At 46.1% G+C, this 24,105-nt stretch overlaps 3 protein-coding genes and 2 pseudogenes across 8 annotated transcripts in view; 1 reads left to right on the forward strand and 4 right to left on the reverse strand.

Annotated features, from left to right (window-relative positions):
* The window catches only part of PYM1 (PYM homolog 1, exon junction complex associated factor), a 19,388-nt gene extending 18,836 nt beyond the window's left edge, over window positions 1-552 (reverse strand). Inside the window, exon 1 of the mRNA XM_006908870.3 lies at window positions 378-552. Coding sequence (XP_006908932.1) covers window positions 378-519 — 142 coding nt within the window. The 5' untranslated portion in view covers window positions 520-552. The remainder of the gene's footprint in view (window positions 1-377) is intronic.
* The window catches only part of DGKA (diacylglycerol kinase alpha), an 18,930-nt gene extending 888 nt beyond the window's left edge, over window positions 1-18,042 (forward strand). For 2 of the 5 annotated variants that reach the window (XM_015587037.2, XM_006908869.3), the window contains exons 2-24: window positions 4,646-4,793; window positions 5,205-5,278; window positions 5,611-5,743; window positions 5,983-6,057; window positions 6,522-6,571; window positions 6,935-7,009; window positions 7,247-7,366; window positions 7,480-7,594; window positions 8,177-8,265; window positions 8,395-8,514; window positions 8,715-8,813; window positions 8,996-9,079; window positions 9,278-9,351; window positions 9,511-9,585; window positions 9,996-10,081; window positions 10,174-10,263; window positions 15,601-15,761; window positions 16,007-16,071; window positions 16,324-16,414; window positions 16,698-16,896; window positions 17,005-17,125; window positions 17,312-17,372; window positions 17,647-18,042. In XM_015587037.2, the coding sequence (XP_015442523.1) occupies window positions 4,730-4,793; window positions 5,205-5,278; window positions 5,611-5,743; window positions 5,983-6,057; window positions 6,522-6,571; window positions 6,935-7,009; window positions 7,247-7,366; window positions 7,480-7,594; window positions 8,177-8,265; window positions 8,395-8,514; window positions 8,715-8,813; window positions 8,996-9,079; window positions 9,278-9,351; window positions 9,511-9,585; window positions 9,996-10,081; window positions 10,174-10,263; window positions 15,601-15,761; window positions 16,007-16,071; window positions 16,324-16,414; window positions 16,698-16,896; window positions 17,005-17,125; window positions 17,312-17,372; window positions 17,647-17,730 (2,205 nt within the window). In that variant the 5' untranslated portion in view covers window positions 4,646-4,729 and the 3' untranslated portion in view covers window positions 17,731-18,042. Of the gene's footprint in view, window positions 1-83; window positions 148-4,645; window positions 4,794-5,055; window positions 5,075-5,204; window positions 5,279-5,610; window positions 5,744-5,982; window positions 6,058-6,521; window positions 6,572-6,934; window positions 7,010-7,246; window positions 7,367-7,479; window positions 7,595-8,176; window positions 8,266-8,394; window positions 8,515-8,714; window positions 8,814-8,995; window positions 9,080-9,277; window positions 9,352-9,510; window positions 9,586-9,995; window positions 10,082-10,173; window positions 10,264-15,600; window positions 15,762-16,006; window positions 16,072-16,323; window positions 16,415-16,697; window positions 16,897-17,004; window positions 17,126-17,311; window positions 17,373-17,646 lie in introns of those variants that run through there. The other 3 variants (XM_006908868.3, XM_025044682.1, XM_015587038.2) reach the window with 3 other exon arrangements.
* Window positions 13,668-13,783, reverse strand: LOC112477442 (annotated as a pseudogene).
* Window positions 18,043-18,125: 83 nt separating the features above from the next.
* Window positions 18,126-24,105, reverse strand: part of PMEL (premelanosome protein) — an 8,370-nt gene continuing 2,390 nt past the window's right edge. For both annotated transcript variants that reach the window (XM_025044683.1, XM_015587001.2), the window contains exons 3-12: window positions 23,406-23,516; window positions 23,104-23,250; window positions 22,200-22,334; window positions 21,641-21,802; window positions 20,667-21,383; window positions 19,813-19,929; window positions 19,494-19,578; window positions 19,178-19,383; window positions 18,994-19,081; window positions 18,126-18,374 (exon numbers count right to left, since the gene is read on the reverse strand). In XM_025044683.1, coding sequence (XP_024900451.1) covers window positions 18,233-18,374; window positions 18,994-19,081; window positions 19,178-19,383; window positions 19,494-19,578; window positions 19,813-19,929; window positions 20,667-21,383; window positions 21,641-21,802; window positions 22,200-22,334; window positions 23,104-23,250; window positions 23,406-23,516 — 1,910 coding nt within the window. In that variant the 3' untranslated portion in view covers window positions 18,126-18,232. The remainder of the gene's footprint in view (window positions 18,375-18,993; window positions 19,082-19,177; window positions 19,384-19,493; window positions 19,579-19,812; window positions 19,930-20,666; window positions 21,384-21,640; window positions 21,803-22,199; window positions 22,335-23,103; window positions 23,251-23,405; window positions 23,517-24,105) is intronic.
* On the reverse strand, window positions 23,802-23,917 carry LOC112477450 (annotated as a pseudogene).

Raw genomic sequence — 24,105 nt, forward strand, 5'->3', positions numbered from 1 at the left:
CCGGGGTGGGGGTGGGGGCAGCTATGTCGTCAGGAGTGGGGCGGCCCCGCGGCTGTAGCGTCTGCCTGGCCCGTCCCCTCCAGCCTAGCTCGGGCTCCAGCTACTGCGCCGCGCTTCAGCTCCGACCGCGCGCCCTCGGCAGGCAAGGTAGAGACCCCGCGAGCCCCACGCCGCCGCTCGCCCTACCCACCCGAGCAGGAGGGGCGGAGGCGGGGGCTGCGGGAGGGGACACCGCAAGGGCTGGGATAGGGCTGCTGGGCCGAGAAGGAGGAAGCGTGACAGCTGGAGCGGGTAGCTATCAGGGTTTGCGCCAGTACGTAGGGGCAGCGGGGGTGCTGGGCCAGAACCTGGTAGGCAGCGTTCCAGCCAAACCTTACCTCTCCATCCCTCCTGCTTTCTCTGAGGGATGGTGAAGCTCGGCTCCCAGGGACCCGTGTCCGAGGAAAGTCCGTTTTGGAACCTCCACAGCATTGCACGGGTGGAGGATTCTTGTTTGGCCTCCTGGCCACAACTTCCCATCCCTATGCTTTCCACACCTGCCACTGGGAAGTTTCTGAAACTGCCTGGGTCTGAATCCTGCTTTTCACCTTTAAATGGGAGACATGAGCTCTACTGAGGAAGAAATGCAAATATTATTGGGCATCTCCTCAGCCTCTTAACGAATGAGCCCACATTCCCCCGCTGTGCCAATATGCGAACTTCCTCCTATACCACGCAATGATGCCCCCACCCCCATGCAAAGAAACACCACCCCCTTAATCAGGCAACACTTCCATCTGTGAGGTTTGTGGAGGCGTAACGAATTTTGAGGCTTCAAGATAAATGTTTCCCTCTCAGGGGCCACTATCTAGAAGCGGGGGGGTGGGGGGGGCAGTGAAGAATTAGATACTCCCTCAGTCCTGGGAAGGAAGAGGAGAATGCAGGCCCTGGTGTGGTTAAGGGATTCAGAGGTCCGGGTGAAAAGATCTGGGCCCTCAAGGAGGAGGCCTGCTTCTTGGGGTTCCTTGCTGGGTCAGCCTAAATGTTTTGGGGACATAGTTGATTCTTGAGTAATGGTAAATTTATGGGATTTGGAATGTGAGCAATGAATGTTGAAATGAAAAAGGAAACCTTAAATGTTAGCACGACTTTGGAAATTATACTTATCTCGGTTACCAGCAATTTTACTATTTAATGTTTAAAATAAGATCTAGAAAACCAGAGACACTAAGATTTAATGGAATGGACTATGGACAGGATGTGTGAAGTCTGAGTGTGACTCTGAGAGAGTCGTACTCTCTGGGCCTCAGTTTCCTCCTCTGTAAAATATGAGAGTTCGTGCCTCCCAGCTCTGAGGATGTTTTGAGACTCTCTGCCTCCAAGTCAACTTCTAATTTTCTCACCCCAAGTTGGAAGGGGCGGGCAGAGAAACCAGAGAAGGGAAGGGAAGGGTGAGTCACAAATAGCTGGCTGGCAGGCAGCAGACCCCACCCTCCCAGCCCTGGTAGTCAGTCGCCTGGACTAGCCCAGGTTATACCTTCAGGGTTAAGATGGAGAGGTAGGAAAAAACTGGACTTGCTCCAGGTCTTTAAGATCCCAGGATCTTGTAATTTGCTGCTTTTCAGCAACAGGGGCAGCTAAACTTTCAAGGAGAGAAGTCAAGAGGACAATCGAAAAGAAAACATCCCAGGAGCCTTAATGTCCAAGGTCCCAGCCCAGGGTGTCCGAAACCCTGACAGTCTAGTTTCTAGCCCCTGCCTCACCCTCCCACAAGCAAAGTGTAGGATCCTGATACTGCATGTCTATGCCTGAGATATGACACAAGGTGGGAGGTGTACACCTGGGCTTCACTGGTGCTGGGAATTCCTAGAATTTGTTTTCCTGGATCAAAGACATCATTTTTCCTAATCTCCAGATGTGTTTTTCTAGGTACCAACCTTGGATAATTAATAACAACAACAATGACAACAATAATAATAATAATAGCTGCTAACATTTATACAGTTCTTCTGTACCATGCAGTTGCTAAGCATGTTTCATGTATTATCTTATTTAATACCACATTGTGACTGGTTTATCTAGGTACCCATTTTTCTGATGAGGAAACAGTTTCAGGGAGATGAAATAACTCATCTAAGAGCTAGGATTCTAATCCATGCCTATCTTATTCAAAAGTCCATTCTCTTGACCTTTACTGTATACTATGTTTAAGACCTTGGGAGTAGAAAGGGTCATTTTGAAAAGAGACACGAGAGAATTATCATGTCCTGTCATCCCTTGTTTGATCTTTCCCTGTCACTTTCTCTGTCAGATTTCATTCCCTAGAAACTTGGAGCCATCTAAGAATCCCCAGGGGTAATCAGATCAGCTAATTAAGCCATACAGGCCACATTAGCCGTAAGACTATTATGTATTCTTCACGAGCTCTGTTGGCAGTAGAGGTTGGATTATAGTCACGGAAAAGGGACAAATGGGTGGTGTCCTTTCTTCAGAGTATCAGTTGTTCCAGAACCCCTTTTTAAGTGTTCCTAGAGAGCCCCCAGAAGAGGGATGATATACTGGAGATGGGCAGCAGAGGTATCCCAAGAGCAGAGGCTATAGAGAAGATTCTTGCACCATCAGAAAGGAAATTCTTCTATGTCCTAACTGCCTCCTTGAGCCTCACCCAACAAGCCCTAAGTAAGTGGGCAGAGAGGAAGCAGAAGGTCAGAGCCGTGGATGGAATGCCACGAGTGCTTTTCAGCATCATTCATTTAACAAATATTTATTTAGCACCTGCTACATGTGCTCCAAATTGTCTCATATTCCCCTGACTGTCTGGCATCCCATTTAACCATATTTAGGTTAATAGTCCCAAAATATGACTCCCTAACTTTACAGGACTATTTTTGTACAACCAATATGGAGCACCTACAACATGCTAGGCACTGTGTTAGGTATTGGGGATACCGTGGTGAACAAGACTGACAAGTTCCTGCCCTTGTAGAACTTACATTTTGGTAAGAGAAGACAAACAGTAAACAAAGAAGAAAATAAATTAGCAAGATAATTTCCACGTGTGATAAGTTCTGTGAAGGAAACAAAGGAGGATGCTGTGCCAAGGAGGAAAGCTACTTTAGGACGGAATGATCAAGGAAGGTCTCTTAGAAGAGCTGACAATTCAGCTTAGGCAAGAATTCAGTTCTGCTAAGAGTGGGGAAGGGTGTTCCAGGCAGACAAAATAGTAAGTCTCATGGCCCTGAGCAGAGAAGAACTTGTGCTTGAGGAATAGAAAGGAAGGCAGTGAGACTAAAATGCAGAGTGTGAACAAGAGAAGGACAGAGAGACAGGCCGGGGCCCTGCCACTCAGTTCTTGGGTTAGAGCTTTGGTTCCTCCATTTATCACCTGTCTTGGAAAGTCCCAACCTTTCTGAGCTCCAGTTTCTTCATCTCTAGAATGGCTATACCAATAATTTTCAATTTCATAGGATTTGATTTTAATCGTTATTACAATAATAACTACCATTTCTCGTAGGCCTTCTATAATGCCATGCATTATAGTGGGTACTTTTCACACATTATTTGACTTAATACCACAACTATGAAAGATAGCTATGGTTCTCCCCATTTTACAGATGTAATTTGCTTAAGTCACACAGTGGTATCCGAGCTAACAATGGAACCCAGATATGACTAACCCTAGTTCTGTTTGACTCCAAAACGGTACCATACTATACTAATGTAAGATATTATTGTTATTGCTGTTGTTGAATCCTCAAGACAAGTTGTCCTCTGCTACTCTGTCCCTGGACTAGCGGTCAGCACGATCCACGTGATGGCTCCTCCTCCGTCTCAGGGTCCCATAGCTGAAAGTTGAGGCTTCCTAATCTAGCAGGGTAGAAGGAAGACCCCAGAATTCAAGATTCCCGCACTTAGCTTAACCCTCCTAGAACTGGGAACCCAGGCAGATAGATGCTTAATCTCCTTCCCCTACCTGCGCCCAATCTCGCGCGCCTGAGTCCCCGCCCTTCCCCAGTTGAGCTCCGCGGGGACGCAGGCGAGGCAGGGCTGGGGCTGGGGACCCGGCCAGGGCTGATTCTGCGTCGCGCGTCAGAAGCGCTAGAGGTCGTTGCGGGGCGTGGGTGGCTCGGGGAGTGGGTGGCGAAGCGGGGCTGGGGACCGAGGCTGGAGGCGGAGCAAGATGGGGTCGTGGCTATGGAGGCGTGCCGGCAACGCAGTGAGAACCACCCGGAGGGCCGGGACTGCGGGATCCGTGATGGGAAAGAGCGCAGAGATTGGAGGTGGCGGGAGGAAAGGCAGAAGCAGGCAAGAGACACACTCACAGAGACAAACACACTGGGGAAGCCCCGGGGGTGGGGGGAGGGGAGGAAGGTGAGGGTAGTCAGATGAATTAAGACAGATTGGGAGAGAAATCAGAGAGCTGGCCAAGGATCCAGAAATGAAGGAGAGAACGTGATGAGTCAGAGAAACAGAGACAGGACAGATACTGTCAGAGAGAGAGAGAGAGAGAGACATATGGAGAGGAACACAGGGAAAGGAAGAGACTAAGAAAAAGATTCAGAGACAAAGAACAGAAATAATAGTGGGAGTGGAGAATTAACTGAGTAGACAGAACCAAAGGGACTGCTGGCTTTTTCCGCCACATGCTGTTGTCATCTTCCTCCAGACCTACCGTTGGAGGCCGAGGTCCAGGCACCAAAAGTACTACTACCAAGCTGCCTTTGTGGCCTTCCTTAAGAAAAAAAGAAAGATGGCCAAGGAGAGGGGCCTAATAAGCCCCAGTGATTTTGCCCAGCTGCAAAAATACATGGAATGTGAGTCTTCCTCTCAGTCCTTCAGTTCTAGATACCTTACCCCAGAGAATCCCTCATCTTCCTTCTCATCCCTGCCCCATCCTCCCCCAGTTTACCCAATGGCCTTGAACCAGTCAGCTCCTAAGACATGCCTATGACTGAGAAAGGAGAGGGAGATGGGGAGATGCCTGGGGTCTCAGCTCGCCATCCACCTTCTCTGAACCTTGACTGCCTGCTTTAAGTCTCAGAGAAGAAAGTAAAGAGGGGTACCACTTTGGAGGATCTGAAGTGTTTTTCTCCATGTATGTCAGAATTTCTTCTTTTTTTCATCTCATTTGAATCTTTCCGTTGGATGTCTGGGTGGGACTCTGGCAGAGGGCAGAGAGAGCTGAACCAGATTAATGCTCTTCTTTCACTCTCTTCACACCTTAGATTCCACCAAGAAGGTCAGTGATGTTCTAAAGCTCTTTGAGGATGGTGAAATGGCTGAATATCTCCAAGGAGATGTGAGTGGCAGCTGGGAAATCCTCTCCTTGACCAACTCCTCCCATGTTTGTATTCGCCACTCCTTTGGGAACCCCAACTTCCAGGGATTATTCTGGGCCCACTCCTTGCTCTCCTCCCTCAAGACACCCCAATGTCCATCATTACTGCAGCTATTGCTTTAGGACAAAGCAAGAGAGTCTATTAATTCAGGACTCAGTCTAAGACACCAGACTCCTGCCTTGGATGCTTCCTAGTGCTGCACTTACTGTCTCTGTCCCCACTACTCCTAATTCTTCAATCCCCAGCTTCCATCCTGCAGACTTCTCCATGGTAATGCTTACTCTCATCATAGGCCATTGGGTATGAGGGATTCCAGCAATTCCTGAAAATCTATCTGGAAGTGGATGATGTTCCCAGTCGCCTAAGCCTGGCACTGTTTCAATCCTTCCAGACTGGTTACTCTTTAGAAAAGACTGTGAAAGAAGGTATGATCATGTAGGTGGGACCAGGCTGGGCTTCCAGAAGAAAAGGCAAATTAGTGTAGTTTTGGGGGTAGGAGTTGAATTGAGTCACATTTTGGGGACAAGGCTAGAGGCGAGAGGTAGAGGTTGGCCAGGCTGGTCTAGGAGCTGGAGGGAGGAAAGAATTGGAACAAACAAGGAAAAGAGAAGAACCAGAATGGAGGGCACCCCAACTTCAGCTCTACTGTACTTTTTGTCACCAGATGTGGTATGTCTCAGTGATGTCTCCTGCTACTTTTCTCTTCTGGAGGGTGGTCGGCCAGAAGACAAGCTAGAATGTGAGTTGCCATTCTGTACTAGGAGAGGGGAGGAAAGGTGAAAAGAGAGAGGGTGTTCCCCGGCCTTCCTTCCCTCATTTTTTCAGGATTCCTAAAGGTTAACAGGGCCAGACAAAGGTGCGGCCAGAGAATAGACCCATTTCCTCTGTCCCCACAGACTCCTTATACCTAATGCCATCCCCCATAGTCACTCCAGTTCCCATGTCTTATATATTTTCATGTGGGTGGCCTGAGGTGTTCCTGGGATGTGAAAGGTGTGTACTGTCTCCCCTATCAGGTTCCCCAAGGGTGGAATCCAGGCCTGTTTCCCCTCCTTTTTTGTCTCCTTTCTCAGTCCCAGCCCCAAATTCTGGCCTCTTCATCTAAAAGGTTTCTCCCTATCTCTTTGTTTCCCCTGTATTATGTTATAAATTCTTTGGGTGTCCCTCACAAACTGACCCTGGCCCCCCTAAAACACCCCACAGTCACCTTCAAGCTGTACGACATGGACAGAAATGGGATCCTGGACAGCTCAGTGAGTTGGGGACCTGTACGCTGGGCAAGGGAGTATGTGTCCATTTGTCTGTGCCTTCTTGTCCCAACTCTTCTAGGATCTTAAGCAGTAGAGGAAGCTAGAGGGAGAAGTTGAGTCCTATAGGACTAAATTTGGGAGTAGGTCCCAAGCTCTTGACCCCTAAAAGAGGAGGCTGAAGACATGAATTGGGGGCCCCCTTGCAAACATATGAACACATTTAGACACTCATTTACTTGGCAGAGGCACCTGAGAATGAGAAGTGGGTCTGGGGGTGGAGCCCAGGAACGCTGCTTTCTAGAGAATGCCTCAGATGGTGGTAGTGAGGTGGGATATGGCTGTGGCTCTTACCCTCTTGGCCCCCAGGAAGTGGACAAAATCATCATACAGATGATGCGAGTGGCTGAATACCTGGATTGGGATGTGTCTGAGCTGAGGCCGGTAAGGCAGTTCTTCCTGTCCCTTCTTGTACCTTCTCCTTGGTGAGTTCTGCATCTACTCCTGTCCTTTCTTGTACCTTCTCCTTGGTGAGTTCTGCATCTACTTTACCCCATCTCTGACTGACAGCCTGGTTCCCTTGGCTAAGATGGCTGGGCTGGGGCCATGGAGAGGTGTCAGATCTGAGGGGCCATTCACGTCAAAAGTCCCCCACCACCACCCCCGCAATTCTCTGCTCAGATTCTTCAAGAGATGATGAAAGAGATTGACTATGATGGCAGTGGCTCTGTCTCCCTAGCTGAGTGGCTCCGGGCTGGAGCCACTACTGTGCCGCTGCTAGTGCTGCTGGGTCTGGAGATGGTGAGTAGGAGAGACTTGTGAAGATGGGAAAGACAGTTGCTTTGGGTTGTGCTTGCCACAGGCTGGCCCTCTAAGGACTTAGACACTCCCTAGCATCTGTTGTGCCTTCCCAGACCCTGAAGGACAATGGGCAGCACATGTGGAGACCCAAGAGGTTCCCCCGACCAGTCTACTGCAACATGTGCGAGTCGAGCATTGGTCTTGGCAAGCAGGGGCTGTGCTGTAACCGTGAGTGATGGGACCTGGGAGTGTGGGAGCAGAGGGGCAGCCCAGCTCTCTGTGGGAGCATGGCTCTCTGAACTTAGGGAGACCTGGGTTTGAATCCTGGGCTCTGTCACTGACTAGTTAAGTGACCTAGTTAAACCTCAGTTTACTCAACTGAAAATGAGGTCATTGTGAGCGTTAAATAAGTTGATGCAAGAAAAGTGCTTCACCCAGTGCATGTACCTACTATTAAGTCTACAATAAAAATTAGCTGTTGTAGTTGTAGTAGTAGTAGTAGTAGTAGTTGTTGTTGTTGTTGTTGTTGTTGTTATCATCTGGGCTTCCTTTTTTATTATCCAACTGGTTATTGGCAAATGGATGAAGTAAGGGTAGGTATGCGGTAGCAACTACTCTTTTAGGGGGAAGAGTGAAAAAAAAAGGCATAGGTCTTAGAGGTGAGCCCCCACCCCAAACTTTAATTCTCTACCACACCCTCACAGCAAAGGGTTATAGTCTTGTTTCAGTGAGTAATCCACCTCACCCTCAGATAAGGAGGAAATAGAGGGAGGGGCTACAGCTAAGGCTTTGACCTTCCCTCTCGCCCAGTCTGTAAGTACACCGTTCACGACCAGTGTGCCATGAAGGCCCTGCCTTGCGAAGTCAGCACCTATGCCAAGTCTCGGAAGGACATTGGTGTGAGTGACCTTAAGTCCACCCCATCACCACCCACATCCTGGCCCTGACCCTTGGCCCATTGCAGCCCTCAGCCCTTCTCCAGTCTTTGTTCAGACCCTCTCAGACAAGGGATTGCCTTTCTCCCCAAGGTCCAATCACATGTGTGGGTGCGAGGAGGCTGTGTGTCTGGGCGATGCGACCGCTGTCAGAAAAAGATCCGGATCTATCACGGTCTAGTCGGGCTGCATTGTGTGTGGTGCCACCTAGAGGTGAGTTCGGGAGCAATTTCTCCAGCCTATGCCTTGGGGCACCCCCTTAAGTTGCCCTCTCTTCTCGCCTGGCGCATATACCTTACACTCACAGTCGCCCCTGCTCCCAATGGCTCTCTTTTTAGTACCAGACCCCAACATTGAGAGGTGACGGGAGGGGAGGACCTCCATGGTCTCTCCATGCCCACCTTGTCTTTCAGATCCACGATGACTGCCTGCAAGCCTTGGGCCATGAGTGTGACTGTGGGCTGCTCCGGGATCACATCCTGCCTCCATCTTCCATCTATCCCAGCGTCCTGGTGAGACCTGTGGGCAGCAGCTGGGAGGAGGCAGGAGTGCTGCCCCAATTTAAAAACACACATACGTACAATGCCTTTTAGAGCAGAGAGCCTATACTTTTAGAATTCAAGTCAGACTTTATTCTGTTTAGGGATTCACACACAATCCAGTTTTCCTTTCTTCTGCTTCTCTCCCTTCTTAGGCCTCTGGACAGGAGCATAAAAGTAGCAAAACAAGCCAGAAGACCATGGATGATTTAAATTTGAACACCTTTGAGGCTCTGCGGGTACAGGGCTAAGAGGCTTGGGAGTCATGGTGGGAGCTGGTTTTCCTTTGCTGGAGCCCTCTTGGAGAGAATGAAGTGGGAAACCTGCTCAGGGAGGGAGAAATGGGGTCATTACAGCCTTCTGCCCCTGTCTCCAGGGCCCATCTTAACTCTAACAAAAGCTTATGTTCCTCATCCTTGTTTTCTTTCCCCATGTAGATTGACCCTGTTGCTCACACTCACCCACTTCTGGTCTTTGTCAACCCTAAGAGTGGTGGGAAGCAGGGGGAGAGGTGAGAAGAGATATACTTTGTCTACTAAGATCAAGGGGGAGGACTGACAGAGTTTGGGAATTTGTGTATATGGAGGAGACATACTTTGAGGAGGACATCAGGAGGGTGGGTACAGTCTCTCCCTTCCCTGCCACGAGCCTTTCTATTTCCGTCACACAGGGTGCTTTGGAAATTCCAGTATCTACTAAACCCTCGACAGGTGTTCAACCTCCTAAAGGATGGTCCTGAGCCAGGGTGAGTGTAGGTTGGGGGCTGTATCACAGTGTGTGTGTGTGTGTGTGTGTGTGTGTGTGTGTGTGTGTTTGCCTCTCTGTGTATGTTGGGAGAGCGGGGTTAGGGGACCCCAAGAAACTAGAATTCAGAATGCTGCTTTTACTAGGGTCACTGGGTATCCCCACCTCGGAGTGCCCTGGCTCATTATTCTGTTCTCAAAAGATGGAGGTACCACTTTCTCCCTAACCATTGAGCAGTGGTTATAACTTTCCCCATTGCAATTTTCCTCTGACCTTATTAGAAAAAAGTCTTTTGACAAAGGGTAAGGGTGCCATAAGAATGTGCAGATGAGAAGTAATCTGCCTGTCCAGGAGTTGGGTAGCCTTGGTCCTTTTATCCTTTCTCATCTTCTCTCTCACCTTTTGTCTCAGGCTTAGATTCTTCAGAGAAGTTCCTGATTACCGGATTTTGGTGTGTGGTGGAGATGGCACAGTAGGCTGGATCCTAGAGACCATTGGTCAGTGCAGGGTGAGGCTCTGGGCAGGGCACTGGGGCAGTGGCCTTCCAGAGCTAACTCCCTCTGTCCATCTTCTCACCTGTCCCTCCCAGACAAAGCCAACTTGCCTGTTGTGCCTCCTGTTGCTGTGTTGCCCCTGGGCACTGGAAATGATCTAGCTCGTTGCCTAAGATGGGGAGGAGGTAAGTGATTAGAAATTGTTTTCCTGGGGGATGGGGAGAGCTGGATAGGAAGGGAAAGGCACACCTAGAAGGCATCTAGGTATCTGGTACACAAAGAGGATGAGGGAAGAAAAGGCACAGAAGGGTGGATACCAAAGTGGATTGTCCCAAAGGAAGAAAGCTTTAGAAGAAACAAGGACCACAGCCTGAACCTAAAAGGGTCAAGGGTGATGGTCCTTTTCTCTATAATCCTAAAAATATCCTCTATTTCTCTCAACCAACTCTTAGGGCTCAGAGCATCAAGGAGTATGGGGAATAAGGAAGGTTGTGTAAGTGCTAAGGCAGATGCTGAATGATGGAGCTAGCAGGGAACTTGGTTCCTGGTTAATCAGGGGTCATTCATTCATTCTTCATAATTTCTTCCCAAGTCTATTGCAACAGTCTCCTAACTGCACTTGCATTTCTAGTCTCCTGCTCCCTTAAAAGAGAAGACATTGAAGGGATGGTGTTATAAACGTCACTGTCTGGCAGGTTGGAGTTTGAAGTGTCTTGGAGTTGAGGCTGTTGGATTCAGAGTCCACCTCTTATATCTCACAGGAGATTATAGAATAGGGGTCTACTAAGGAGAGCGAAAAACATTTTAGGTAGAAGAAATTGTATAAAGCCAGAGGAGGAGCCACCAAACAACATGACAGTGCATTCAGGAAAGTGTGAGTCATTCATTGTGACTGGGACATAGGGTGCAAGGTGGGGAATGAAATGAGAGAGGACTGAGCCGAGCAGATTGTGGAGGGCCGTGCATGCTGTGCTGAGGAGTTTTAAACTTTATCCTGCCAGAGATTGAAAGGCGAAAGCCCACAGAAATTATTTGCATTGTTTGCCTCGCAGTGTTTTAATTTTTTGACTTTGGTTATTTCTGAGAAGCGAGTCATGTATTCCTCAATACACCACAATTCCTTAGGTTCCTTGCTATTTTTCACTCATTCACTTTACCTTTCTAACCACTGAAGTCTTTGAACGTGCAATCCCTGAACCATGGGAAACTCTTAAACTCATGGAAGATGTAACTAAAATATATTCCCTTTTTTTCTTTTAGTTACATATATAATATTATACAGTATATATAGTAAAATTACTCTCTCCATATATAAAATGTTATTCCAGGAAGTAGACATGTCTCCAAGTACATATTATAATTTAAATCTTGTATGTAAACATATGACCAATTTTTTTTTTGGCCATTTTTTAAAAACTCAACATCCGACTTTGTTTTCACTTATAGTATTAGACACTTTGAAATCATGTATTTTGAATCTTTACTGTGTTCTGCAAATGAGAGTCTCATAGCAATTTCTGCAAATGCAACCTGAATCATGAAAATAATGACATAAATACAGCGCTAATGAAAATTTGCATTGATATTGAAGAGTTGTGAAGAAGGGGAGATGGAAGGAATATGCTCTATGGAGGATAGGAATATGCTATATGGAGGAAGGAGACAGAATAAGAAAGTACCTGTACTGCAATAATCTAGTCAAGAGATAATGAACACAAAAGCAAAGGGTACAGCAGTGGAGTTTATGATGTGGAAGCCACATACTTGGTAACTAATGGGTTGTGGAGGAGGACAAGGTGAAGACAAGTCTAGGATATTTTCTGGGTTAGTAGACTGAGCAGATGGAGGTACCATTTATTAAGATAGAGAATACAAGAGGAGGACCATTTTAAGGAAGAAAGACACAATTGGTTTTGGACATATTGAGTTGATGTCTCAGTGGAGTACCCAGATGGAGAAGTGTGGTAGGTAGTTAGAAGTCAATGTTAGGAATTTAGGAGAGAAGTCAGGACTATAGAGACATGTTCAAGAACCATCTGCTTCTAGAAAGTAATTGACATCCTGAGAGTAGATAAGTAAGAAGAGAAAGTGGACAAGGATAGCAAGATCCTGGTAAACACCCTATTTAAGGGTTGAGCAGAGGAAGATGAATTATTAAAGGAGTCTATTAGTGTGCTATTTCTGCTATAACAAGTCACCACAAACAGTGGCTTAAAACAACACAAATTTATGGTCTTACAGTTCTGGAGGTCAGAAGTCCAAAACAGGTCCCTCAGCACTAAAGTCAAGATGTTGGCAGGGCTGCGTTTTTTTTCTAGAGGCTCTAGGGGAGAATACCTTTCATTGCCATTGCCATTTTCTAGAGGCTGCCTGCATGCCTTGGCTCTGGGACCCCTTCCAACCAGCAATATTATCACTCTAACCCTGCTTCCATTGTCACATCTTCCATGATTTTTCTCTTGCCTTCCCCTTTCACTTATAAAAACTCCTGTGATTGTATTGGGCCCACCCAGATAATCTAGGGTAATCTCCTCATTTAAAAATCTTTGATTTAATCACATCTGCAAAATCTCTTTTGCCATATAAGGCAACATATTCACAGATTCTGGAGATTAGGATGTGGACATCTTTGAGGAGCTATTATTCTGCCTACCACAGAGACTAAGAAGGAACAGAGAGGGTCCTCTGTAACTTAGAGAGTAGTATTTTAGAAGCCAACTAAGGAGTTTCATGAATTAAAATGAGAACTAAAGATATGCTGTCGGTTTTGGCAGGAATAATTGGCAGTCTTTGCTCAAAGAGTTTCAGCAGGGTGGTATAGTGAAAAGTAAATTATAGTGAGCTGGACTATCAGTGGAATGTGAGGAAGTATAGATCGTTTTTGTAAATTTTTTTCCTGATTACAAAATAATACATGCTTGTGGTAAAAAAAAATTCAGACATTTCAAATATACATGACAAGGAAGGGAAAGTTCCTTGTAATCTAATCCCTAAGGTTTCGGAGTCTATTTCTTCATAGTTTTCTTTCTAGACACACAGTAATATGTATTTAAACAATGAGGTCATTTTATAGATTTTTTTCTTCTTTTTTAAAACTAAATAGCTCATCTTGGTTATAATCATATTTCAATATAGTCAGGTTTGCCTCACTCTTCTTATTTCTGAATAGCATCCCTTCGTGTGAATATGTCATAATTTATTTACCCACTTCCCTATAAGCATTTGGGTAGCATTCGGTTTTTTTTTACAAATCATGCTGTAGTGAACCCCCTTGCATATTTATTTCTGCACCCAGATGTGAGAATTTCTCTAGGAGAAATTTCTAGAAGTGGAATTTCTGGCTCAAAGAGTATGAACATTTTACATTTGATTAGTTTTTAAAATACACAAATAGTACATTAGTACATTTTCACCAAAAAATTTTAAAGTAAAATGTGTAAGTCTTCACATTCAAGTTTCCTCTCCCCTGCCCCTCACCAAATTCCACATACATCCTAGAGACAACCACTGTTTCCTATTTACACTAATTTTTCTGTTTTTATGTGCACGCACACAACTTTTTTAAAAAATTATTTATTATTATTATTTATACCTACAGCACCTGGTCTTCCTAGGTGGTCTCCTATCCAAGTACTAACCAGGCCCGACCCTGTTTAGCTTCCCAGATCAGACATGGGGCTTGTTCAGGGTGGCATGGCCATAGACCATGGACCGTGGCTCCACTGGGGTGTGAAGCCAGGACCTTCTGCATATAAAGCAGATGTGCTAACCACTACACTATGGAACCATATCCACACGGACAACTTTTAAACAAACATAAATGGGATCATACTGCTCAAATTGTTCTGGTTTTTCTTTTTTTAATTGAATAATGTATGTTGGAGATTTTTCCATGTTAGTACGTACAGAGTTCGTTCTGTATTCAATCGCTGTACATTATTTCATGGCATGGATTTGCCACAATTTATATAACCTTCCCCTACTGATGAGCATTTAGATTGTTTCCAATTTTTTTGCTGTTTTAGAAAGTACTTCAGCAAACTTTCTTGCACATCCATCTCTGTGCACATGTGTGTTAATTTCTGTAGGCGAAATTCCTGAAAGTGGAATTGCTGTGTCAAAGGATATGTCTTGATAAAATTTGGTAACATTTCAATAAAAATTGCTAAATTGCCTTCCAAAAATAAAATACCGGTTTATGCTCCAACTAACAGCAAGTGAGAGTGCCAGTTTATTCATAATCCCTTTAACACTTGGTTTTCTCAATCTCTTCATATTTTGTCAATCTGATAGACAAGAAAAAGTTACTAATTGTTTTAATTTCCAATTCTTTTAATTATTAATAGTACTGAGCATCTTTAATATGCATATTGGCATTTGTATTTCTTCTGTGATTGGTTTGTTTCTGTTATTTGCCTATTTTTCTATTGACTTTATAGAAATAGTGATCGGTGAGCTTTTTTTGAATATTGGGGAAGTTAATCTATTATATGTGCAGCAGATATTTTTTCCCAGTTTGTATTTTGTATTTTTTTAGATATGTGTTTATTTAACCATACGAAAGTTTTAAATTTTAATATAATTGTGTTGATCAGTTTTTCCCTTTTTTGGTTCCTAGTTTTATATTATGCTTTAGAAAGGCCACTCAAAGATTATTAAAACATTTATTCATCTTTTCTTCTAATAAAAATTCTGCTTCTTTTTTAACATTTAAATTCTTCGATCTATCTTGATTTTTTTTTAATTTATTACATTTGTTGGGGTTAGTTACATTGGTTTATAAGATTATGTAAGTTTCAAGTGTAGAATACAATTTGATAATATATCATCTGTATATTGCATTGTTTATCACCCAAAGTCAAGTCTCCTTCTATCACCATATATTTGACCCCCTTTACCCTCTTCGTCCTCCTCCCATTCCCCTCCATCTTGAATTTATTTTGGTATAAGAAGTGACTTCCACACCCAGCACGATTTATTGAATAATCTATCTTACCCACTTATTTGAAATGTCACCATATACTAAATTCTCATATATATTTGAGTCTGTTTCTGGGCACTCTATTCTTTGAATACTATTGAACTTTTTATTCTATTCACTGTGTCAGTATCACACCATTTAGACACTATTGCTCTATACTGTGTGTGATCTGGTAGAATGAGAAGAGAAAGTGTCAGGGGTGGGGAGAGATAGATAGATAGATAGATAGATAGATAGATAGATAGATAGATAGATAGATAGATACAGATTATCCCCATTCATCACTCATTTTTAAAAAATTTTCCTAGCCATTTTCTCTAATCTTCCAGATGAACTTTGGCATTGTTGTTAGATACATACATACATTGGGAACAATCATCCTTCATGACAGTGTGGAGAAAAGGGCAGCAGGTTCCATGGGAGCCATGACTGAGCACCCTGCCTTTTCACTGGCAAAGGCTGGGGGTGTCTGAAGAATTGGGGCAGAGGATCCCTGGGAATTTGTCGAACTGAGTTAACCTGTCTTCTCTCCCATCCCTAGGGTATGAGGGACAGAATTTGGGGAAGATTCTCAAGGATTTAGAGACAAGTAAAGTGGTACATATGGATCGATGGTCTGTGGAGGTGATACCCCAACAAACTGAAGAAAAGAGCGACCCAGTCCCCTTTCAAATCATCAATAACTACTTCTCCATTGGTGTGGTCAGTGGAGTGGGGCACGGGGGTAGGGAGGAAGCAGGGTTAAGCAGGCAGAGGCTGGAGGAGAGCAGACTGAGAAGGTAGAGGTTAAGAGAGCTGTGACACAGGAAAATCGGGGATGGGGTACAGTGGTGTGAGTTGCAAGAAAAGAATATGGGACATACTGCTTCCAAATGGGGGAGTTAAAGAAATAAAGTTCTGTGCTGAGAAAAGGCAGGCCTCTGATCTTACATGCCTGAACTTCCCAGGATGCCTCTATTGCTCACCGATTCCACATCATGCGAGAGAAATATCCCGAGAAGTTCAACAGCAGGTGAGAGAAAGTGGGGGTGGGGTGGGCACACACAGTGGCAAGAACCAGGTTGTGTGGCCAAGTATGACGAGAGCACTTGAAGAGTGACACCTCGAGGAAACCCATCAACCCAAAGTTACCCTGTTCCACATGGGTCTGGAGTCAGGAGGTTAATGCTCTTTTCTGTTACTTAGCCTACCCCTACCAGCACTGTGTAACTTATCCCCACTCCCCCCAACCCTGCCACTGGGCCTTGTGTTGGGGCTGACACAGAATGAAGAACAAGCTATGGTATTTCGAATTCGCCACATCTGAATCCATCTTCTCAACGTGCAAAAAGCTGGAGGAGTCTTTGACAGTCGAGGTGGGTAGGATAAGACCTCACCCTACATCTTTTTCAGCTTTTTATATCTTAGTTTCTCCTTTCACAGGTGCCCTCAAGAACTTCCCATATTCTTGAACCTCTGCTTTGACCTCCCAGCTCTCCAATTCTGATTTCCTAAGTTCTCAAGATATACCAATCCCTATTTCCTTTCATCCCTTGCAAAACTCCAAATTCTGATCTTCCCAGTTTGTCATCTGGTGGAGGGAAAAGTCACATCCTTGATTATGCCATGAGGTAAGGATCTGTTTTCTTCTTCCTTCAGATCTGTGGGAAACCACTGAATCTGAGCAACCTGTCTTTGGAAGGCATTGCAGTGCTGAACATCCCTAGCACACATGGAGGCTCCAACCTCTGGGGTGATACCAAGAGACCCCACGGGGACATCCATGGGATCAACCAGGCCTTAGGCGCTACAGCTAAAGTCATCACCGACCCTGACATCTTGAAAACCAGTGTACCGGGTGAGACGAGCTGCCCTGGGAGCCGAGGGCAGGAAAAAGGGGAAGGTGTAATTCTCTTTGGAGGCACCCTGCTTCTGCAAAACCTATCTTGCTACTTTCCATCCCCAGACCTAAGCGACAAGCGGCTAGAAGTAGTAGGGCTGGAGGGTGCAATTGAGATGGGCCAGATCTATACCAAGCTCAAGAGTGCTGGACGTCGGCTGGCCAAGTGCTCTGAGATCACCTTCCAGTAAGGAAAACTCTGGTTAGGGGCTCTACGGGAAGGAGTGGGGCCAGGAGCACCAGGGTCATGGGAATAGCGGCTGTACTAGGAGATCTTCCTCAGTACCAAAGGCTGTCAAAGCCAACTTTGGAAACAGAGTTTTGGCATTTGTCGGTAAAGAAATCTCCAGCAATCTGCTTTGGCCTCCCACAGCACCACAAAAACTCTTCCCATGCAAATTGACGGAGAACCCTGGATGCAGACACCCTGTACAGTGAGTATTGCTTGTGCCTGCTGAAAACTGAACCCTCAGGCTCCATGGATCCTTAATCTCCATTCTATAGCTTCTTTACTTCCTCTCAATGCCTGAAGTTCCCCTGTGCACCATTTATCTCATATCCTGATTTCTCAGCCCTTGGCCTTCCTTCCATGGCCTTTCTAGGACCCCAGCAACCCACCCTGAAACTCACAGATCTTCTCCCAGATCTCTGCTGCTCCATCCCTACAGTAGCAGGTCCTGCCTCTGAACATGGCCCCTTCTCTTCCAGATCAAGATCACCCACAGGAACCAGATGCCCATGCTCATTGGCCCACCTCCACGCTCCTCCAATTTCTTTGGCTTCTTGTGCTGAGAGAGACATCTCAACCTCAAAGCCAGTCTTGAACCCACTTCCCTGGACTGTACTCCCTGGACTGTACTCTGTATACTGCTGCCGCACCTCCTGCCAGCTCAAGGGAGTGTTCCTTCACCCTCACAGTATTTATTATCCTGCACCACCTCCACTATTCCCCATGCGCGCGAGCACACACACACACACACACACACACACACATACACACACACACAAAGACACACACACACTCCCCTACACCACAAACACATACATTGAAAGTGCCTCATCTGAATAAAAAGACTTTTTTTCCCCTACTGGGATATCTGTTAAGTAAGTGGTATACCTTCTTCCTCTATACCTTCACTCCTTAAATGACATAGATTCTCTCAAGAAGCAAGAAAAAATACAGCACCTGGTTCTGAGTATTTATTTCAGGTAGTGGTAGTCTCCAAGGGGAGAATGGAAAAAAAGGTAGGCATTGCTGTCCACCTGGGTAAATCATAGCATCACATGAGAGTACTCAGACCTGCTGCCCACTGAGAAGGGGGCTGTTCTCTCCGATGGAGTAAGAATGGAAGACCCGGGGCAGACGCAGCCAGTGGGTGCTACTGTGTGGCAGCTGGGAAAGGGGGTTTGAGGAGCCCTGCTTCATAAGTCTGCGCCTGATATTGGGAGAAGAAGCAGGGAAACTGGTTAGCAATAGACAAGGGCAGCTTATTTACTTCTCCAAAGAAGAGGACATACTTATATCCCAGGTTTACTTGGCCTTGATCCTAGCTCCTTCCCCTCCTCCTCACAGATAAGGTTCATCCTCTCTTGTTCCTATGGTAACCTCTGCCCATTCCTCTCTCCCAATGAGCTTCTCTACTTTGAGGACCTTGGCACTCCAGGCCTGGGGATCTCCCCTTCTTGCAGGTGGAGAACTCACTTCACCCAACCTCTGCCACTCTTGATATAGCTAATAACAACAGCCATCAATATCATCATTTTTGCACTCCTCTTTCAAAACAAGGTGCTTTATCCACATCGTCTCTAATGCTGACAATAGCCCCACAGAGCAGGTATTAGTTTTTGTGCTTTTCAGAGGCTCAGAAAGATTAAGCTACTCCCCCAAGGTCCCACCAGTGAGACTGCAGTCCAGGCCTGTTTAACTTCCAAGTCTGGGCTCTTTCCTGGACACTGTACTTCCTCAAAGGGAGTGGTGATTCCTTCTCCCCTTGAGGAAGAGTAAGTGATGGTAATAAGAAATAGGGGGTGTCAGCTTGATGGTGAGGTCCTCACCTATATATCAGAGATGCAAGCACCATAGCCATCAATGCCAGCAAGATGCCCATGAGAAGGGGAGCCTGCCCAAGGCCCGCTTCTTGACCTGTGAGTGGAATTCCAGACACTGCTTCAGTGTCTGCTCCTTAACAGATAGTCTCTGTCCACTCCCCTTCATCCCAGCTCTTGTCCAAATACCTACCAGGCATGACAAGCTGGGTGCTGACCATTGCTAGGCTGTTGGCATCAGCCAAAGACACATTGAGGCAGTAGGTCCCTGAGCCGCCCGTCAGTTCCTGGTGCAGAACCAGCTGGCAGGCTGGGCTGGGTAGCACAGGCTGACAGAGCCGCTGGGCAGGGGGCTGACACCCTGGTGATGATATATCCATACAGGCTTCCTCGGGCAGCCTGGGAGAGGGGTCATGTTATGTCAGGAGTTCTGTGTAGGAACACTAGACACCAGAGAGCAGGGCAACAGTCAACCCAGGAGTTCTCAGGGCCACCAGTGGGACACTTACCCGCCTTGGCAAGACACAGTCAGCTCAAATGCATCTCCTTCACTAGATGGCACAGCCTGTAGGATCTCAGCATTCTCAATACCCTCTGCAAAGTTGCAAGATTTTAAGTCTGGGATTCTTCTACCAGAACTCCTCAAAGGCCCATAGACAGAAAAACCCTAGGCTGCTTCCCCAATCCCATCCCCATGCCTTCAAATGAAAACCATGGGCTTTGGGTATTCTTTTCCAGGTGAGTAACTCATTCCATAGTATGCTTCCACTGGCAGCTCTAAGCAGCATACGCCTCCCTCCACCAGCCCCCATTGCAGGCAAGACTCACGGACAATGTCCAGGGTGAGGGAAAAGGAGCCATATCGATACAAAACACAATCCGAGGGGACTTGTCGCTTCACCAGGTTTAAGGTGGCTGTACTGTCCAGCAGGGGGCTCTGGGAGCCTGGCAGGAGAGGGTTGAAGAGAGAAAATCAAGAGACAAATGACTCACCTGAAAACAGAGGCCAACCAGGCATTTTCCCAGGTAGAGCCAGAGCTACTGGATCCAGGCTTGGATTCAGACAAGACCTGGGAAATCTCATTTTATAGATAAGGAAACTGAGTCCCTGAAGGATATATGACTGTCCCAGAGTCACACAGGGGTAGAGCTGGAGTTTTAAAAAATCCCAAATGTTTATCCCACTCCACACTGTGCCAGGTCCTGGGCTAGACACTTGACATATGTTAACTCATCTAAACATCACTATCTCATTCCTCCTTTTTCAATGTTCTTATCACAATTTCAGGTTGATCTGCTTTGGATTGAGATTCCAGGGATGAGAAATGGAATCGGAATCTGGGAAAGATTTCTATGCATTTACATATGAACAGGAAATGAGATATAAATACATATATGATCACAGTCTGTTCCCTGGCCTGCCCCTCAGGGAATAGCCCTGCTCAGGGATAGAGAAGCAACAAGCTCTATTCTGGGCCTAGGAGAAGACCCTGACTTCCTAAACTCCATATCTATTCCATGTCATTAAGAGAGACTTGAGGGCTTTAAAACCATTGAGGGCCCTGAGAGGACTCCATCGCTAAGCAAAGGATCGGGTAACATCTGAGTCCTGAGTAAATCTTTCAGCTCTCTAGTAACAAATGCCCCATCTCAATAAACTGCATTCACATTGGCCTTCTTACCTGTAATACCTTCCGTAGGCATGGACAAGCTGACATCTGGACTCTCAGGCTCAGGTGTGGGTACCTCTCCTGCTGTGGTCTCCACCAACTCTGTAGTTGTTACCTGTGCAACTGTGGTTTCAGAGGGCTCTGCAGTTGACACTTCAGGTGTACCTATGGCCTCTGCAGTTGGCATCTCTGCAAGTGTGGTACCTATGATCTCTGAGGTTGGTACTTGCTCAGGTGTAGTACCTATTCCCTCTTCAGTTGGCACTTGTACAGATACAGTACCTATAACCTCTGTTGTTGGCACCTGTACAGCTGTGGTTCCAGAGGGCTCTGCAGTTGGCACCTGACCAGGTGTAGTACCTACAACTTCTGCTGTAGGTACTAGCCCAGCTGTGGTGCCAGGGGCCTCTGCAGTTGGCACATACCCATCTGTGGTGCCTGGAACTGGGGACGAGCCACAGGAGGTGAGAGGAATGGCAGCCTGAAGCACCGCTCGGGCAGTGATTGGGCCAGACTCTAGGTAAGTGTGAGTGACCACAAGTGCCCGAGAGATCAGGGTTCCAGTACTGTCTCCAAAGTCCCAGGTGTAGGAGAGGTCTGCCCCAGACAAGTAGCCACTGGGGTCATGGAGCTGGAGGGCAAAGATCAAAGGTTGATTTCTCAAGAAGCGCTTGTTCCCTCCATCCAAGGCCTGTAGCTGGGACACGCTCACAGAGAATGGCACCTGGTCTGGGATTGGAACCAAAAAAGGGGAAAATCACACCTGGGCTGCAGCTTCTCCTCTCATAGCCACACCCTCCAATTCCAAGCTGACTGACCATCCCTTCACTGGCTCCAAGCCCCACATTCCTCTGCCCAGGTATTCCTGGCTCTGCCTCTTTAAGGTTATGCACCACTTCCCATTTCCCCTTCTAGTCTAGCCAAGCCTCCTCACCTTCTTCTCCTGGCTCTGCAAGGATTGGCCTTGCCCCTTCCTAAATCCTTACCAGTAATGGTGAAGGCTGAGCGGGAGTGAGCGAGGGGCACGTAGCTCTGGGATCCCCGACGGTGGTAGACAGTTACTTCCATGGTATGTATGCCCAGCTCTGCTGTGCCTGTCTCAATGCTCAGCCCAGACACTGGACCCCCCAGAACTTGCCAGTATTGGCCTGAGGTTTTTGGAAAGAAAAATGGGGAGGGTGGGTGTTACCAGTCAAAGAAAGTCGACTGAAGGGCAGGATTAGATAGGGCACCAGAGAAGGAAGGTCAGTAGATATATTAAGGATGGTTATTTTAGAGGGTATTTGGAAGGTTGGAACAGGGGCAGGAAAGGAGTCCTAACGAGTGGTTCCATGGGATGGGACTATAATTGGGGAAGGGCTCCCAGAAAAAAACTATAATAGAGAGAGTTGGAGGGGGCCAGGTGCTACGGAAGAGGAAGGAGCCACAGGGAAAATAATTAGGGAAATTCACAGAGCTTAAAGGGTGGGACCAAAAGGAAAGGAGATCAAGAAGAAAGAGGTAAATTCAAGTGTGGATTACAGGCCAGAGCAGAGAGTCCCTCACCCCAGGTCTTCCAGACATAAACAAATCTTCTCCTCTGAAACCAAGGGCCAGATGGGCAGGCCTCTCCATCAGGAAAGATGCAGGCATCGTCAGGTTCCTGGGGGTATACTGGCTGTCCTTCCCATACCTGGCTCCCTGAAAGGTAGATACGGAGTCACCCTCAAACCCTGGCATTCCTTTCTGTACACCAAAACCCCTAACACGGCTCCCAGAGAGGGGCTCTGGGAATACTTCCTAGCTACAAAGTATATTCCCTTTGGTATAATCCATTTGGGGTGGCAGTGGGAAGAATGGAAACTACAATTAAAGATTCATATGTATATACTTACATACGAAAGAGGTTGGAAGGCCATATATCAAAATGTTTAGAGTTATTTGCTCTAGCTAATGAGATAAAAAGAAAGAAAACCACCAGCTTGCAATTACTGAGACTTTACTATAGGCTAGGGCAGGCATTATGCTAAATTCTTTATATATTATCACATTTTAATCCTTACAATGATCTTCCAAGGTAGGTATCATCCTCATTCTATGAATAGGGGAATGGAAGCACACAACAATTAAGTACCTTGCTCAGGGTTCCAAATTTGTAACAAGTTTATTTATTTATTTCATTTCATTTCATTTCATTTCATTTATTTATTTTTTTGGTAACAAGTTTAAATCCAAGTCGGTCTAACTTCTATGTCTACTGAGTCCTCTGTCCCCCATTTTGGAGGCTATAATTCTTTTCCTTTTTATTTATGTTTTCTAATTTTTCTACAATGAATATGCATTACATATGTAATTTGTTAAAAAATAAAAATTAGAGGGGAGAGAGGGCATTCCCTGAGCTCACTGGGGATAGATACCAGGGAATCTGAGCCCCAGGAATGAGGAGGGCCTGGAGTAGAGAAGTACTCACCATTGATGATGGTGTTGTTGTTCCAGATGACCTGCCCATCTGACATCACCTTTTGGCTTTCAGGGAAGTGCAGGGAAATGGAAAAGGAGGCATTTGCCCCGACCAGCGTAGGCCCATCATTACTGACCTTCAGGGACACCTGGCCACCTGAGAAGGGCAGCTGCATTAGCTGGGACTCCTTTGGCTTCCCCTCCTCATTTATCTTTCTCCTAACTTTCTTCTCAAGCTACATTCAACCCAGTTCTTGCTCCTCTCCCTCCCCATTCCCATCATATCCTCCCCAGAAATTGCCAAGTTCCTACCTCTCCAGCAGTCAGGGCGCTGGATTTCTGTCCACTCTGGATATAGCTCCCTATTCCAGGCTTTAGTTCTGAGCTGTCTAGAGATACCATGCCAGCGCCAGTCTCTGGGTCCTGAAAAAAAGGTACCAAGAGGGCCCTAGGATCCTCGCTCAGTCCCTTCTCAAAGTTCATTTTAAACTAATATAATATTCTATGTCAACTATAATTGAAAATAACATATATATAAAAATTTTAAGTGCATTTTAGTGCACTGAATACCCACTGTGTACCAGGCAATATGCTAGGTACAAAGCACTTAAGAAATGAATAAGACGTGGCCTTGAAGAGATTCAAAGTAAAGTATAGGAAATAGACATATATAAATTTTTTTATTATTTATTGTTTTATTATTACTTATGCCTACAGCACCTGGTCTTCCTAGGTGGTCTCCCATCCAAGTACTAACCAGGCTCAACCCTGCTTAGCTTCTGAGATCAGACATTGGGCTTGTTCAGGGTGGCATGGACGTAGACCATGGACTGTGGCTCCACTGGGGTGTGAACCCAGGACCTTCTGCGTGTAAAGCAGATGTGCTAACCGCTACATGATGGAACAACCTCCCATATACATAAATTACTATAATTTATGGCACTGTTTAATATGAGCTATAGCAGACATGCATAAGTGCAACTAAATGAAGAATTAAACAGATTAGTTCTAC

This window comes from Pteropus alecto, unplaced genomic scaffold (genome assembly GCF_000325575.1).
Source record: "Pteropus alecto unplaced genomic scaffold, ASM32557v1 scaffold433, whole genome shotgun sequence".
NCBI lineage: Eukaryota > Metazoa > Chordata > Mammalia > Chiroptera > Pteropodidae > Pteropus > Pteropus alecto.